This window comes from Oncorhynchus masou, chromosome 21 (genome assembly GCF_036934945.1).
Source record: "Oncorhynchus masou masou isolate Uvic2021 chromosome 21, UVic_Omas_1.1, whole genome shotgun sequence".
NCBI classification, from domain to species: domain Eukaryota; kingdom Metazoa; phylum Chordata; class Actinopteri; order Salmoniformes; family Salmonidae; genus Oncorhynchus; species Oncorhynchus masou.
In genome coordinates this window covers 1614773-1629203 of record NC_088232.1, presented here as the reverse complement: position 1 = coordinate 1629203, position 14431 = coordinate 1614773, and the positions used below count along the sequence as shown (strand labels likewise).

Genomic DNA, 14431 nt, shown 5'->3' with positions numbered 1-14431 from the left:
CTATAGTGACAAATAGAGAAACTAACCCGTCTGTCGCTCTATAGTGACAAATAGAGAAACTAACCCGTCTGTCACTCTATAGAGATGAGTAGAAAAACTAACCCGTCTGTCGCTCTGTAGAGATGTGTAGAGAAACTAACCCGTCTGTCGCTCTATAGAGATGAGTAGAAAAATTAACCCGTCTGTCGCTCTGTAGAGATGTGTAGAGAAACTAACCCGTCTGTCGCTCTATAGAGATGTGTAGAGAAACTAACCCGTCTGTCGCTCTATAGAGATGAGTAGAGAAACTAACCCGTCTGTCGCTCTGTAGTGATGTTTAGAGAAACTAACCCGTCTGTCGCTCTATAGTGACAAATAGAGAAACTAACCCGTCTGTCGCTCTATAGTGATGTTTAGAGAAACTAACCCGTCTGTCGCTCTATAGTGACAAATAGAGAAACTAACCCGTCTGTCGCTCTATAGAGATGTGTAGAGAAACTAACCCGTCTGTTGCTCTATAGTGATGAGTAAAGAAACTAACCCGTCTGTCGCTCTATAGTGACAAATAGAGAAACTAACCCGTCTGTCGCTCTATAGAGATGAGTAGAAAAACTAACCCGTCTGTCGCTCTATAGTGACAAATAGAGAAACTAACCCGTCTGTCGCTCTATAGAGATGTGTAGAGAAACTAACCCGTCTGTCGCTCTATAGTGACAAATAGACAAACTAACCCGTCTGTCACTCTATGGAGACGAGTAGAGAAACTAACCCGTGTCGCTCTGTAGAGATGTGTAGAGAAACTAACCCGTCTGTCGCTCTATAGTGACAAATAGAGAAACTAACCCGTCTGTCGCATCTATGGAGACGAGTAGAGAAACTAACCCGTGTCGCTCTATAGAGATGTTTAGAGAAACTAACCCGTCTGTCGCTCTGTAGAGATGTGTAGAGAAACTAACCCGTCTGTCGCTCTGTAGAGATGTGTAATATGTGTAGAGAAACTAACACGTCTGTCGCTCTATGGAGACGAGTAGAGAAACTAACCCGTCTGTCGCTCTATAGAGATGAGTAGAAAAACTAACCCGTCTGTCGCTCTAGAGACGAGTAGAGAAACTAACCCGTCTGTCGCTCTATAGTGATGTGTAGAGAAACTAACCCGTCTGTCGCTCTATAGTGATGAGTAGAGAAACTAACCCGTCTGTCGCTCTATAGTGATGTGTAGAGAAACTAACCCGTCTGTCGCTCTATAGTGACAAATAGAGAAACTAACCCGTCTGTCGCTCTATAGTGACAAATAGAGAAACTAACCCGTCTGTCGCTCTATGGAGACGAGTAGAGAAACTAACCCGTGTCGCTCTATAGAGATGTTTAGAGAAACTAACCCGTCTGTCGCTCTGTAGAGATGTGTAGAGAAACTAACCCGTCTGTCGCTCTATGGAGACGAGTAGAGAAACTAACCCGTCTGTCGCTCTATAGAGATGAGTAGAAAAACTAACCCATCTGTCGCTCTAGAGACGAGTAGAGAAACTAACCCGTCTGTCGCTCTATAGTGATGTGTAGAGAAACTAACCCGTCTGTTGCTCTATAGTGATGAGTAGAGAAACTAACCCGTCTGTCGCTCTATAGTGATGTGTAGAGAAACTAACCCATCTGTCGCTCTATAGTGACGAGTAGAGAAACTAACCCGTCTGTCGCTCTATAGTGGTGTGTAGAGAAACTAACCCGTCTGTCGCTCTATAGTGATGAGTAGAGAAACTAACCCGTCTGTCGCTCTATAGTGATGTGTAGAGAAACTAACCCGTCTGTCGCTCTTTAGAGATGTGTAGAGAAACTAACCCGTCTGTCGCTCTATAGTGATGTGTAGAGAAACTAACCCTTCTGTCGCTCTATAGTGATGTTTAGAGAAACTAACCCGTCTGTCGCTCTATAGAGATGAGTAGAGAAACTAACCCGTCTGTCGCTCTATAGTGACGAGTAGAGAAACTAACCCGTCTGTCGCTCTATAGTGATGTTTAGAGAAACTAACCCGTCTGTCGCTCTATAGTGACGAGTAGAGAAACTAACCTGTCTGTTGCTCTGTAGTGATGTTTAGAGAAACTAACCCGTCTGTCGCTCTATAGTGACGAGTAGAGAAACGAACCTGTCTGTCGCTCTATAGTGATGTGTAGAGAAACTAGCCCATCTGTCGCTCTATAGTGATGTTTAGAGAAACTAACCCGTCTGTCGCTCTATAGTGACGAGTAGAGAAACAAACCTGTCTGTCGCTCTATAGTGACGAGTAGAGAAACGAACCTGTCTGTCGCTCTTCCCCTCCTCGAGGAGGAAGCAGTTTGTTCATCTCTAGTCCTCGAGGAGGAAGCAGTTTGTTCATCTCTAGTCCTTGAGGAGGAAGCAGTTTGTTCATCTCTAATCCTCGAGGAGGAAGCAGTTTATTCATCTCTTGTTCTTGAGGAGGAAGCAGTTTGTTCATCTCTTGTCCTCAAGGAGGAAGCAGTTTGTTAATCTCTAGTCCTCGAGGAGGAAGCAGTTTGTTCCTCTCTAGTCCTCGAGGAGGAAGCAGTTTGTTCATCTCTAGTCCTTGAGGAGGAAGCAGTTTGTTCGTCTCTAATCCTCGAGGAGGAAGCAGTTTGTTCATCTCTAATCCTCGAGGAGGAAGCAGTTTATTCATCTCTAGTCCTCGAGGAGGAAGCAGTTTGTTCATCTCTTGTCCTCGAGGAGGAAGCAGTTTGTTCATCTCTAGTCCTTGAGGAGGAAGCAGTTTGTTCATCTCTAGTCCTTGAGGAAGCAGTTTGTTAACTTATGGTTTCTATGGCTCCTTAGTGACTTCCTTGTCTTGACATTGTTTAATGAATTAATTTGCTGGAGCTGGATAGTCCGCCCACTTGGATTTTTCGTCCTAATTTAGTTAGGTCTACTGATTGAGAGAGAACTAAAAAGACAAATGTGCCCTTGATGTCAAAGCCAAATACATCTAAATTAAAGAGCAACTGCCTTCATAAAGCAACGAATCCCTTTGAAAACTATGTGGCATCGATATGAGTCCGAAACGGTTATTCTAGTGTCAAAATTGACTACAACGTGTAAATAGGATAATTTTGGTCATAAAGTCAGTCTCATCTAAAATGGAGTTTGGAACGTCTGTACATGTAAATGAAGGTTGGGTTTTGATTTGATTTGGCGATTTGGCCATTTTCCCACTAACATGGGGTGAACAGCTGCAGTGATTGCTGTCTATCCAATAGCATAGACGGTGAGGCAGACCTACCCAGCAACTCCCACTTTGTTTACATAAGACAACACATTATTTACTTGAAAAATACTGCACCAAATACCTTAATGTAAAATTTCACTACTAAAACATCATTGGCATAAATGTAAAAATTAATGAAAGATTTGTTGAGTTCTTAGATTTATTCTGGGGATTATGAGGAAGTGAAATAGGCTTCTGCACCTGCAGTGTCTCATGGGAGACCAACGTCATTAACCAAATGCAGAATCGGTCAGGAACACACTTCCAAGACTGAAATCTCATCTTTCTAATGAGCAACAGAAAAAAACACACCAATCTGTGTTCAGTGGCTCTTTAAACTTAATTTATGCATTAACGTTTGATAATAGCTTGCAATAGCTCTATTAAAACGGTTATTCCAACTTTTGGGCCCGTAGTGGGTGCATCTAGACCTAAACTGTAGCAATTGACAGAGGAGGGTCAAGAAGGTCATGCAAAGTTCCTTCTCGACCCAAGAGGATAGAAGATAACGAGGTATAAACAAGACTCTGAAAGACGTTTGCCAATAATATCCAGTGACCCCAAGAAAAACAAACACAATACAAACTATTGTATTTTAAGTGGGGGTTATAGAGTTGTAGTTGCTCTGTCTATCAGGGATATTCACATCAGTGAAGTGAGTCTGACTTTTTACGTCCTCGCTCTTGCTTCCTGAATCTCTCTCCATGGCAACGGTGAGAGCCGGAGAGAGAAAAACCAGGGGCAGTGAGTTTCTTCTAATTTTGGGCAATGATTCAGCAAAATTGATTTCAGACAAAATATGTAGAGACTTCTTATACTCAGACCCAAGGTTCTCCAAATAATGAAATGCAGTTTGTAGAACTCCAACACAATGCTTCTCCTAAAACACATACATTTTTCATATGTTCTTAAGTTAGACAAAGTCAGACAGACAGAAATACAGTCAGACACTCAGAAAAAGAACGAGACACTCAGCTAAACCAAGCCAGATGAACATCGTATACAGTAAACTAGTTGGACTAATTAGTATTTGAAACCTACTTTATGCTTATAATGAGAACATATGCACCAATTCTCCCTTGTTGCTGCAAATCTGTTTCAGAATGTTAAGACTGGTTCGATCCACAGAGCAGGATCTCCCTCCTCTGTCCTAGTGTCACGATGCGGTTTCTGCAGTAGTATCACATGAGCTGCCTCCCAAATCGCACCCGAGCCCCACAGAGCACTGGTCAGAGGTAGTGCACTAAATAGGGCACGGGGTGCCATTTGCTATGCAGCCCTATGGTGAACTCCCTTTCAAGTGGAGCCACACCGCTTGCATTTCATTATTCGAGTCTCGACATGATGGATGATTTAAAGTGGAGAAGGTGGCTTCCAAAACACATAATTCCCTGGGATTTGCGGCATCTGCATAACACATTGGCTCTCCCTCTCCATCCGACCATACCTACTCTACTGTCCCTTTGCCCCGTTGTTGTTGGTTGGCCCTTTCTGCACTTTGAAAGGATTGAGATCAACGTCTCTGATATGGTGTGTGAGTGACTATGTTTAGAACAGAGTGTGTATGTTAGTGTATCTGCGTGTTTTCAGGTACCATGACTGGGGTGATGCAGTAAGTCTTACCCAGCCTTTACACGGTGTACTGAAGCAGCTAAGTCATCTGCGTTGTGTTCCTGTGGGTGTGCAGTGCTCTGCACTCTAGAGGAATTTGGCTCTCAACTCATCCTATCTCAGCGAGTAGAATAACGATGTGGAAAGATGTTCCAAAGGGTTGAGGCGCAGTAGTGTGTGTGTGTGTGTGTGTGTGTGTGTGTGTGTGTGTGTGTGTGTGTGTGTGTGTGTGTGTGTGTGTGTGTGTGTGTGTGTGTGTGTGTGTGTAGGGGGGAGGTTACAAATATGTTGTATGTTATCATGTGGTGGATGGTGGGAAATGTACATAAGAGTTTACATGGATGATTCACAGTGTTTTGGGGATGTTGGCTGTATTTCATGGACATCTGAGATGAGTTTGGCTGGACACAATACAGTCAATGCTACTGGGAGCTTACTGAGCCATCCCACACTTCAACGTCTACTCCACATTGGTTCAACGGAATTGAATCGAACTGACGTGAAAACAACGTTGATTGCACCAGTGTGTTCCCAGTGGGAATGCACTCAAACAGTTGTTTTTAGAGGTAAACGTACAGCGCTGTATAGTGAGAGCAAGAACCAATACGCCTCAGGCACTGACCAACCATCCTTTCTCCCCCCAGGGACCGCATGCAGCAGTCAGCCATGTACGACCTGTGTCTGGGCATGAGGCAGGTGAGCCAGGAGTTTGTCAGGCTGCAGCTCACCTACCAAGAGTTCCTCTCCATGAAAGTGTTGCTGCTGCTCAGCACAGGTAAGTCAGCTGAAGGTGTGTGGAAGGGGGGGAAGTGTGAGTTCCTTTGCCAGAAAAACATCCAACTCTAAGTGAGTGTGTGCATACAGCAGTGTGTGTGTGTGTGAGAGAGTGTGAGTGAGAAAGAGAGTCTATATGGTGTGTGTGTTTTTATTGTTGCACCAATAAACAGATCGCTGAAGTGAGTTAGTGTGTATCAGCCACATGTCAGTATACAAGCAGGTTGACAGAGTAAATAACAGGTACATCACTTGTCATTTGTTTGCTGAGCTTGGAGTTGGAACACAAACAGGAACCAGGGAATAATAACAGGTATACATACAGGGTCATGTCTATAATAAGCTGGAGTTGTATACCTTCTAGGTATGCACGGAAAGCAGGATTGGGTGACACTACAGGATACAACGATCATGCTATACCTCTGGCATGCAACCTGTCATGACACTAATGTGCCAGAGAGAAAGAGAGAGGGCAATCGATGGAGAGAGGTAAAATAGTGAGAAAGCACACACAGAGAGAAGAATCTCAGTGTGAGAGAGGGATTTACATTTTAGGCGTTTAGCAGACGCTCTTATCCAGAGCGATTTACAGTAGGGAGTGCACCCCTTTCTGTACTGGTCCTCCTTCTGGAATCGAACCCACAACCCTGTCATTGCAAGCGTCATGGTCTAACAACTGAGCCACACGGGACATAAAGAAAGCGAGACCCCCATATTGTTTCACCATATGGCAATTGAGGACAAGGTTCTTGTTGGCGTCCAGCAGTAAACGCAGTCGGGGGCAGAGCAGGCAGGCAGAGCTACAGGAGGGCAAGGCTACATAGGCCAGTTATGGGAGCTATTTTGGGAGGCCAGGCTTCAGCCCTCTGCTCTGCTTTGAACTGCCGCCGTGCGGATTTGTAGGAATGTTTATTAGACTTGTCAGGCAGGGCCTCCGTTTGGAGGATCCTGGGTTGTCTCACTTGGAGCTATAGGCAGCACTACTCAGCTTTCCATGGATTTCTGCCTGATTGATAATGCCTGGCTAGGAGTGTTGTTAGAGCAAACAGAGCGGAAAATGACAAACTATTAAAGGGATGCTTTGGGATTTTGACAATGAAGCCATTTATCTACTTCTGCAGAGTCGGATAAACTCATGGATTACATTTGTACGTCTCTGCATCCAGAGGAAGTTCGAGTTAGTTTCGCGAGCCAGTGCAAGCTAGCGTTAGCAATTACGCCAATGCTAGTTAGCAAATTCCTTCAAACGGTTATTATTTAACGAGGCAAGTCAGTTAAGAACAAATTCTTATTTTCAATGACGGCCTGGGAACAGTGGGTTAACTGCCTGTTCAAGGGCAGAACGACAGATTTGTACCTTGTCAGCTCGGGGGTTTGAACTCACAACCTTCCGGTTACTAGTCCAACGCTCTAACCACTAGGCTACCCTGCCGCCCCTCATTACAACAACAAAAAAATGTAGGCACCCCCAAACTACTTCCCGCAGCTATGACCCTTTTAATACAAAATTACGTTATCGACACCTAATTTAGTTGCATATTGCTTTATCTACCTGCAAGGGGTGGCATTTAGCCTCGAGGTTAGAGCATTGGGCATTTAGTCTCGAGGTTAGAGCGTTGGGCCAGTAGCCCAAAGGTTGCTGGTTTGAATATTGGAGCCAACAAGGTAAAACATTTTATAATAATCTGTTGATGTGCACTTGAGCAAGGCACTTAACTCTAATTGCTCCAGGGGTGCTCCAGTGGCACTGGCCATGACCCCACTCAGAGGATATGCATAAAAAAATACAATTAACTAAAATGTGTATCTTAAATGAAAAGGATTTGAATTAAATGAGATTTTAGTCCCTAAATTCTAAGCATTCCCAAAGGGCATTGACACTGGCCTGACATAACCTGAGTATCAGTAAATTAATATGAACGCAGGAGTGCTGTTGGAGTGGAAGGATGGAATGAATATATATGTGAGTGAGTGAGTGAGTGAGCGAGTGAGAGCACAGAAAGAACGAGAGCGCTCTCTGGTCCGTCTGTTGTTGTTGCCTCTTCCCTCCTCATCCTCTAGAGCCTCTCCAAAGAGCCCTGCTGTACTTAATAAAGTCCAGTCAAGCACTGGGCAGCACTCCAAAACCTGCTGTTTTTCTCCTACTTCCTTCAAACATGGCCCAAATGGAGGGAGAGAGAGAGTGCTGTGGTGATCTGACTGATCGTATGTGGCTGCATGGATCTGTCAGAATAGGGTTTTAGTAGTGTCTGTCAGAGATTGCATCCTACTGTAGGTCTTGTGGATGATGATAGAGGTTTTCATTTTAGCATCTCAATCCTTCTATACTGAAGTGACTATGAATTTGATGTTGTTTACTTTTTAGGTTTGTAAAAGGCTGTTTCATCCTCTTTTAATATTTGTGACTAACAGTGAAATTAGATCTGATACTTGAGGCAGAGAAAACATTTCCAGCTACCAACATCCTCCATATCCTTGAGCACAGACTGTCACCAACTAATAAAGAGAGATAAGGATAATGTGTGTGTGTGATAAGTTATTGTGGAAAGGTGTTTACAGATAAGTAGTTGTGTGTGGAGCTGTTTTTTGTCTTTGACCTTGGTTAAGGGTTCACTTGCCCTGCAGTGTCTCATGAGACCCTGTAGAATGGGTGTGATCTGATAAAAACAGATGTACCCTTCGGCTCCACAGTGATAGTGTATGGAAACATTATCTTTTAAACAATACTCGGTAATAGAACGCCCCCTAATACATATTGTGGTGGATGATTTGGTCATAAAATGGTTTCTAAACTTGACATGCATTAGCCTCACTCACTAGGTGGGTGCTACACTAAAGGTAGATAACGTGAGTTACCCCACGTAAAGTAGTGTTCTAAAACTAGTACAAAAAAAGCAATATAATCATTATATAAACCACAATCCATTATTATAATCTGATTTATTTGTCAGATAGATAATAATCCTTTGAGTGTTATTCATTAGGGGGGCTGTTTTTGACATTGTTTTATTAAACGTTTCCGGTGCGACAGGATGCGATATCTTTCTGGATTAAGTTTTATCTAGGAGCAAAACAGTCTACAGGCATATTTGTACGGCAGTCTTTGAAATACCCTGCATTTCCCTTTGTAAGCCGGTACATCATGGCTTGAATCAAGGCCAAGACACACAGTCAGTGAGGTATGAGCTGGTAAGACTAAAGCAGGAAGCTTCATGTCATGTGTGTTTAACGATAGCATATTTTCACAATGACACCCAATATAATATATAGGCTATGTACAGAACATATCAGGAGGCAGAAGCAATGCAAGTATTTCTAGGTTGTGAAAAAAAAGAAGAAAAAAAAGAGGAGGGTTCAACAGGTTGCAATTCATAAAAAATCCTGGGTCATATTCATTAGGGAGCACCGTAGCAAAAGGTTTTGCAATGGAAAATGAAAACAAGCATTTCTTATTGGACAAGTTCAGGTATAGATAGTCCCTCGCTATTTCAGTCAGTTTTCTTACGTTTGGTGCTTATTATTATTTATTAAACCCGGTGCTGCTTAAGAAATATGGATGTGCGTGCGTGAGTGTGAAATACGGCCTGGTTGACACATCTAGGTTGGGTACCTGCGTTGAGTAATTGCCCCACTTACTGCCGGCCACGCCCCTAAATGACACACTTTCTGCCGGCCACGCCCCTAAGACACTTTCTGCCGGCCACGCCCCTAAAAGACACTTTCTGCCGGCCACGCCCCTAAAAGACACACTTTCTGCCGGCCACGCCCCTAAAAGAAACTTTCTGCCGGCCACGCCCCTAAAAGACACACTTTGCCGGCCACGCCCCTAAATGACACACTTTCTGCCGGCCACGCCCCTAAATGACACTTTCTGCAGGCCCGAGACACTAAATGCCAACTGGAGCTGAATTAAATTAGGGACTGAGTCAGTGAGGCAAGAACACAGGGCCCAAATGTGGCACTGGTTTTAGCATGTTCCTGTTAACCTCTTGAAACTCTGGGGGCGCAATTTCATTTTTGGATGAAAAAGGTTCCCGTTTTAAACAAGATATTTTGTCACAAAAAGATGCTCGACTATGCATATAATTGATAGCTTTGGAAAGAAAACACTCTGAATTTTCCAGAACTGCAAAGATATTGTCTGTGAGTGCCCTAGAACAGGAGCTACAGGCAAAACCAAGATGAAACGGCAACCAGGAAATGAGCAGGATTTTTGAGGCTCTGTTTTCCATTGTCTCCTTATATGGCTGTGAATGCGAGAGGAATGAGCCTGCCCTATCTATCGTTTTCCCCAAGGTGTCTGCAGCATTGTGACGTATTTGTAGGCATATCATTGGAAGATTGACCATAAGAGACTACATTTTCCAGGTGTCCGCCCGGTGTCCTCCGTCGAAATTGGTGCGTCATTTTCAGCTGCTGGTATTTTTCCATGGGATTCTGAGGGGAAAGCAGGCTTCCACGAACGGCATATCAATGAAGAGATATGTGAAAAAACACCTTGAGGATTGATTCTAAACAACGTTTGCCATGTTTCGGTCGATATTATGGAGTTAATTCGGAAAAAGTTTGACGTTTTGGTGACTGAATTTTCGGTTCGTTTCGGTAGCCAAATGTGATGTACAAAACGGAGCGATTTCTCCTACACAAAGATTCTTTCAGGAAAAACTGAACATTTGCTATGTAACTGAGAGTCTCCTCATTGAAAACATCCGAAGTTCTTCAAAGGTAAATTATTTAATTTATTTGGTTATCTGGTTTTTGTGAAAATGTTGTGTGCTAAATGCTACGCAAAATGCTAAGCTAGCTTGCAATACTCTTACACAAATGCTTGATTTTCTATGGTTCAAAAGCATATTTTGAAAATCTGAGATGACAGTGTTGTTAAGAAAAGGCTAAGCTTGAGAGCAGGCATATTATTTTCATTTAATTTGCGATTTTCAGAAATCGTTAACGTTGCGTTATGCTAATGAGCCTGAGGCTGTATTCACGATCCCGGATCCGGGATGGGTAGTATCAAGATTAACGGGATCGATATGACAACAGCCAGTGAAAGTGCAGGTCGCCAAATTCAAATCAAATCAAATTTATTTGTCACATACACATGATCAGCAGATGTTAATGTGAGTGTAGCGAAATGCTTGTGCTTCTAGTTCTGACAATGCAGTAATAACCAATGAGTAATCTAACCTAACAATTCCAAAACTACTACCTTATACACATAAGTGTAAAGGGATAAAGAATATGTACATAAAGATATATGAATGAGTGATGGTACAGAACGGCATAGGCAAGATGCAGTAGATGGTAACGAGTACAGTATATACATATGAGATGAGTAATGTAGGGTATGTAAACAAAGTGGCATAGTTTAAAGTGGCTAGTGATACATGTATTACATAAAGATGCAGTAGATGATATAGGGTACAGTATATACATATACATATGTGATGAGTAATGTAGGGTATGTAAACATTATATTAAGTAGCATTGTTTAATAAGGGCCACAAAACAAGCCGCAAACAGAAAGAACAGAATCCCTCTCTCTCGCCTTGATGCTTTTCCAGAGAGCTCTAGTTACTTCTTTGTCATTCTTTTGCTCTTGGTCTCTGCTACGTTCTAGGCTAGGTTTGTGTGTGTGCGTCTGCATCTCGCACGGTGTCTATGCCTCTGTGTGTGTGTCGTGCCTGCGTATGTACGACTGAGCATTGCCATTCGCTGAGCGATTTCCTCCAAGATGCAATGCTAACTGACAGGCTCTAGTCCTACTCTTGCCTGTGGCTGTGTGTTCTAAAAAACAAAAAGTCCTGTCAACTGTATTTTCCCACATGGCTCTCAGCATCAACAGGTGTGTGTTTCTGTCTGCCACATGTTTGTTTGGGTTAAGTCTTCAAATGCAGAGCTTCAAACTAGGCTAATTAAACATAAAATCAAATCAAGTGTATTTGTCATATGTACATGACACACATGGTGTACACAGTACAATTAAATGTTCACTTGCAGGTGCACCACATTTACTACAGACGGAGTATAGTACAGATGTAGGATATTAATTTGAGCCAGTTTGCTACAGCAGAAAAAATAATCCTGCAGCAACAGGAAGTGTGAATTATTACGTGGATTATAATAAATGGGCATTGTTTCAGGGCCGGTAACAGAGCGAATCAGTTGGATGGGCATTTGATTTCTAAAAACGAGCCGTTTTTTTCCCAGGAATTGTGTTATTGAGTGTTATAGTAAAGACCACAGGCAGCTCGTAGTTTCAAGTTTGGAGATTTTACAATTTATCCTACCATTTCTACCGATCTTTGTTCCAGTTATGGATTATATTTTATATAAAATGTTTGTGGAACAGTTTCATTTCAATAATGTTTTAATTTTCAAAATTATTGTCACGTGGTTAATCATAAAAATCTGAATCAAAACGATAAAATCTAAAATTTAACTAATGCAAGAGTACCAGCCTTTGCCATATGAACACATTGATACACCGTGATACTTTGGCAGCTAAAGAAATGAGTGCATGTTACCCAGAGATAGCCTACTAGCCAATACAGCAGTAGGCCAATAACTTCCATCGTCAACTAAGTAAAATACATAGGCCTAAAGCCAACTAATAAATCAGCCTGGTGAAAATTCAGGTTCTGTCAATCGTATTAATCTCTATACTCTGCCTCCCTTTCAACCTGTCTTGACGTGAGCTATCACTAGTAAAGTGCAATGTTGTATCAACTCAGCAGGTTGGCGTGCTCGTGGGCGCGCGCTCCCTCAACCACTCACATCCTCATTGCTGACATGGAGCACTCCAAACAAAAGACAAAAAATGTTAAAACTCCTAAATTATGGATATAAAATTAACTTCAACGGATTTCTCTGCAAACAACATTTCCACTCTTAGAATGAGAATAATAAATGTCTGTAATACATGCATTAACATAAATTAAAGTAGCCAGATGACAGGGATGAACGGTACATTTAGTAGACCTACTGGTTACATATGTAATGGTGAATTGATTAAAACAAATCTAATCAAAAGGGCAAACAATTCACACAATGAAACAATGCAGCAGACAGCGGAGCACATTCTGGAGAAAGACGCCCATATCGTCGCCACACACCACTCCCCTTCTTGTCTCAACACTTTAAATGATACTCAAGACACATTATCTTCACACATTTAAGATCGTTTTCACTGACAGCCGCAACTAAATAATCAACTAGGCCTATTGCCAAGCGCGCTGCCCAAATCGCTGGCTTCCCAAATAGGCATAGGCCTTTGCATGTGATTTGAGACAATCCACAGATTTAAGTGCAACGTGCCATACTCCTTTTGTCCAGACTATCAGATACATGACCTGCACATACAGAGACGGAGGGGTGCTGTTTCGCTCACGCTGATACTTTATCTGAGATTGAGTCTTTCTGTCAGCGTGCATCTGTCAGATCAATGGATGGGCAAGTAGGTACGGTAGGGCGGGCCAGACCCCCTAAGGGAAAATCAAGTCCGGAATTTCAAAGTGGTATTAACAAACTTCACAAGCATTTTTAAAACTTACAGTGCCTTGCGAAAGTATTCGGCCCCCTTGAACTTTGCGACCTTTTGCCACATTTCAGGCTTCAAACATAAATATATAAAACTGTATTTTTTTGTGAAGAATCAACAACAAGTGGGACACAATCATGAAGTGGAATGACATTTATTGGATATTTCAAACTTTTTTAACAAATCAAAAACTGAAAAATTGGGTGTGCAAAATTATTCAGCCCCTTTACTTTCAGTGCAACAAACTCTCTCCAGAAGTTCAGTGAGGATCTCTGAATGATCCAATGTTGACCTAAATGACTAATGATGATAAATACAATCCACCTGTGTGTAATAAAGTCTCCGTATAAATGCACCTGCAATGTGATAGTCTCAGAGGTCTGTTAAAAGCGCAGAGAGCATCATGAAGAACAAGGAACACACCAGGCAGGTCCGAGATACTGTTGTGAAGAAGTTTAAAGCCGGATTTGGATACAAAAAGCTTTCCCAAGCTTTAAACATCCCAAGAAGCACTGTGCAAGCGATAATATTGAAATGGAAGGAGTATCAGACCACTGCAAATCTACCAAGACCTGGCCGTCCCTCTAAACTTTCAGCTCATACAAGGAGAAGACTGATCAGAGATGCAGCCAAGAGGCCCATGATCACTCTGGATGAACTGCAGAGATCTACAGCTGAGGTGGGAGACTCTGTCCATAGGACAACAATCAGTTGTATATTGCACAAATCTGGCCTTTATGGAAGAGTGGCAAGAAGAAAGCCATTTCTTAAAGATATCCATAAAAAGTGTTGTTTAAAGTTTGCCACAAGCCACCTGGGAGACACACCAAACATGTGGAAGAAGGTGCTCTGGTCAGATGAAACCAAAATTAAACTTTTTGGCAACAATGCAAAACGTTATGTTTGGCGTAAAAGCAACACAGCTCATCACCCTGAACACACCATACCCACTGTCAAACATGGTGGTGGCAGCATCATGGTTTGGGCCTGCTTTTCTTCAGCAGGGACAGGGAAGATGGTTAAAATTGATGGGAAGATGGATGGAGCCAAATACAGGAACATTCTGGAAGAAATCCTGATGGAGTCTGCAAAAGACCTGAGACTGGGACGGAGATTTGTCTTCCAACAAGACAATGATCCAAAACATAAAGCAAAATCTACAATGGAATGGTTCAAAAATAAACATATCCAGGTGTTAGAATGGCCAAGTCAAAGTCCAGACCTGAATCCAATCGAGAATCTGTGGAAAGAACTGAAAACTGCTGTTCACAAATGCTCTC

The 14431-nt window shown here is 42.5% G+C and overlaps 1 protein-coding gene across 3 annotated transcripts in view; it reads left to right on the top strand.

Annotated features, from left to right (window-relative positions):
• The window catches only part of LOC135507577 (mineralocorticoid receptor-like), a 106929-nt gene that overhangs the window by 82437 nt on the left and 10061 nt on the right, over positions 1 to 14431 (top strand). For all 3 annotated transcript variants that reach the window (XM_064927099.1, XM_064927097.1, XM_064927098.1), the window contains exon 7: positions 5482 to 5612. In XM_064927099.1, the coding sequence (XP_064783171.1) occupies positions 5482 to 5612 (131 nt within the window). The remainder of the gene's footprint in view (positions 1 to 5481; positions 5613 to 14431) is intronic.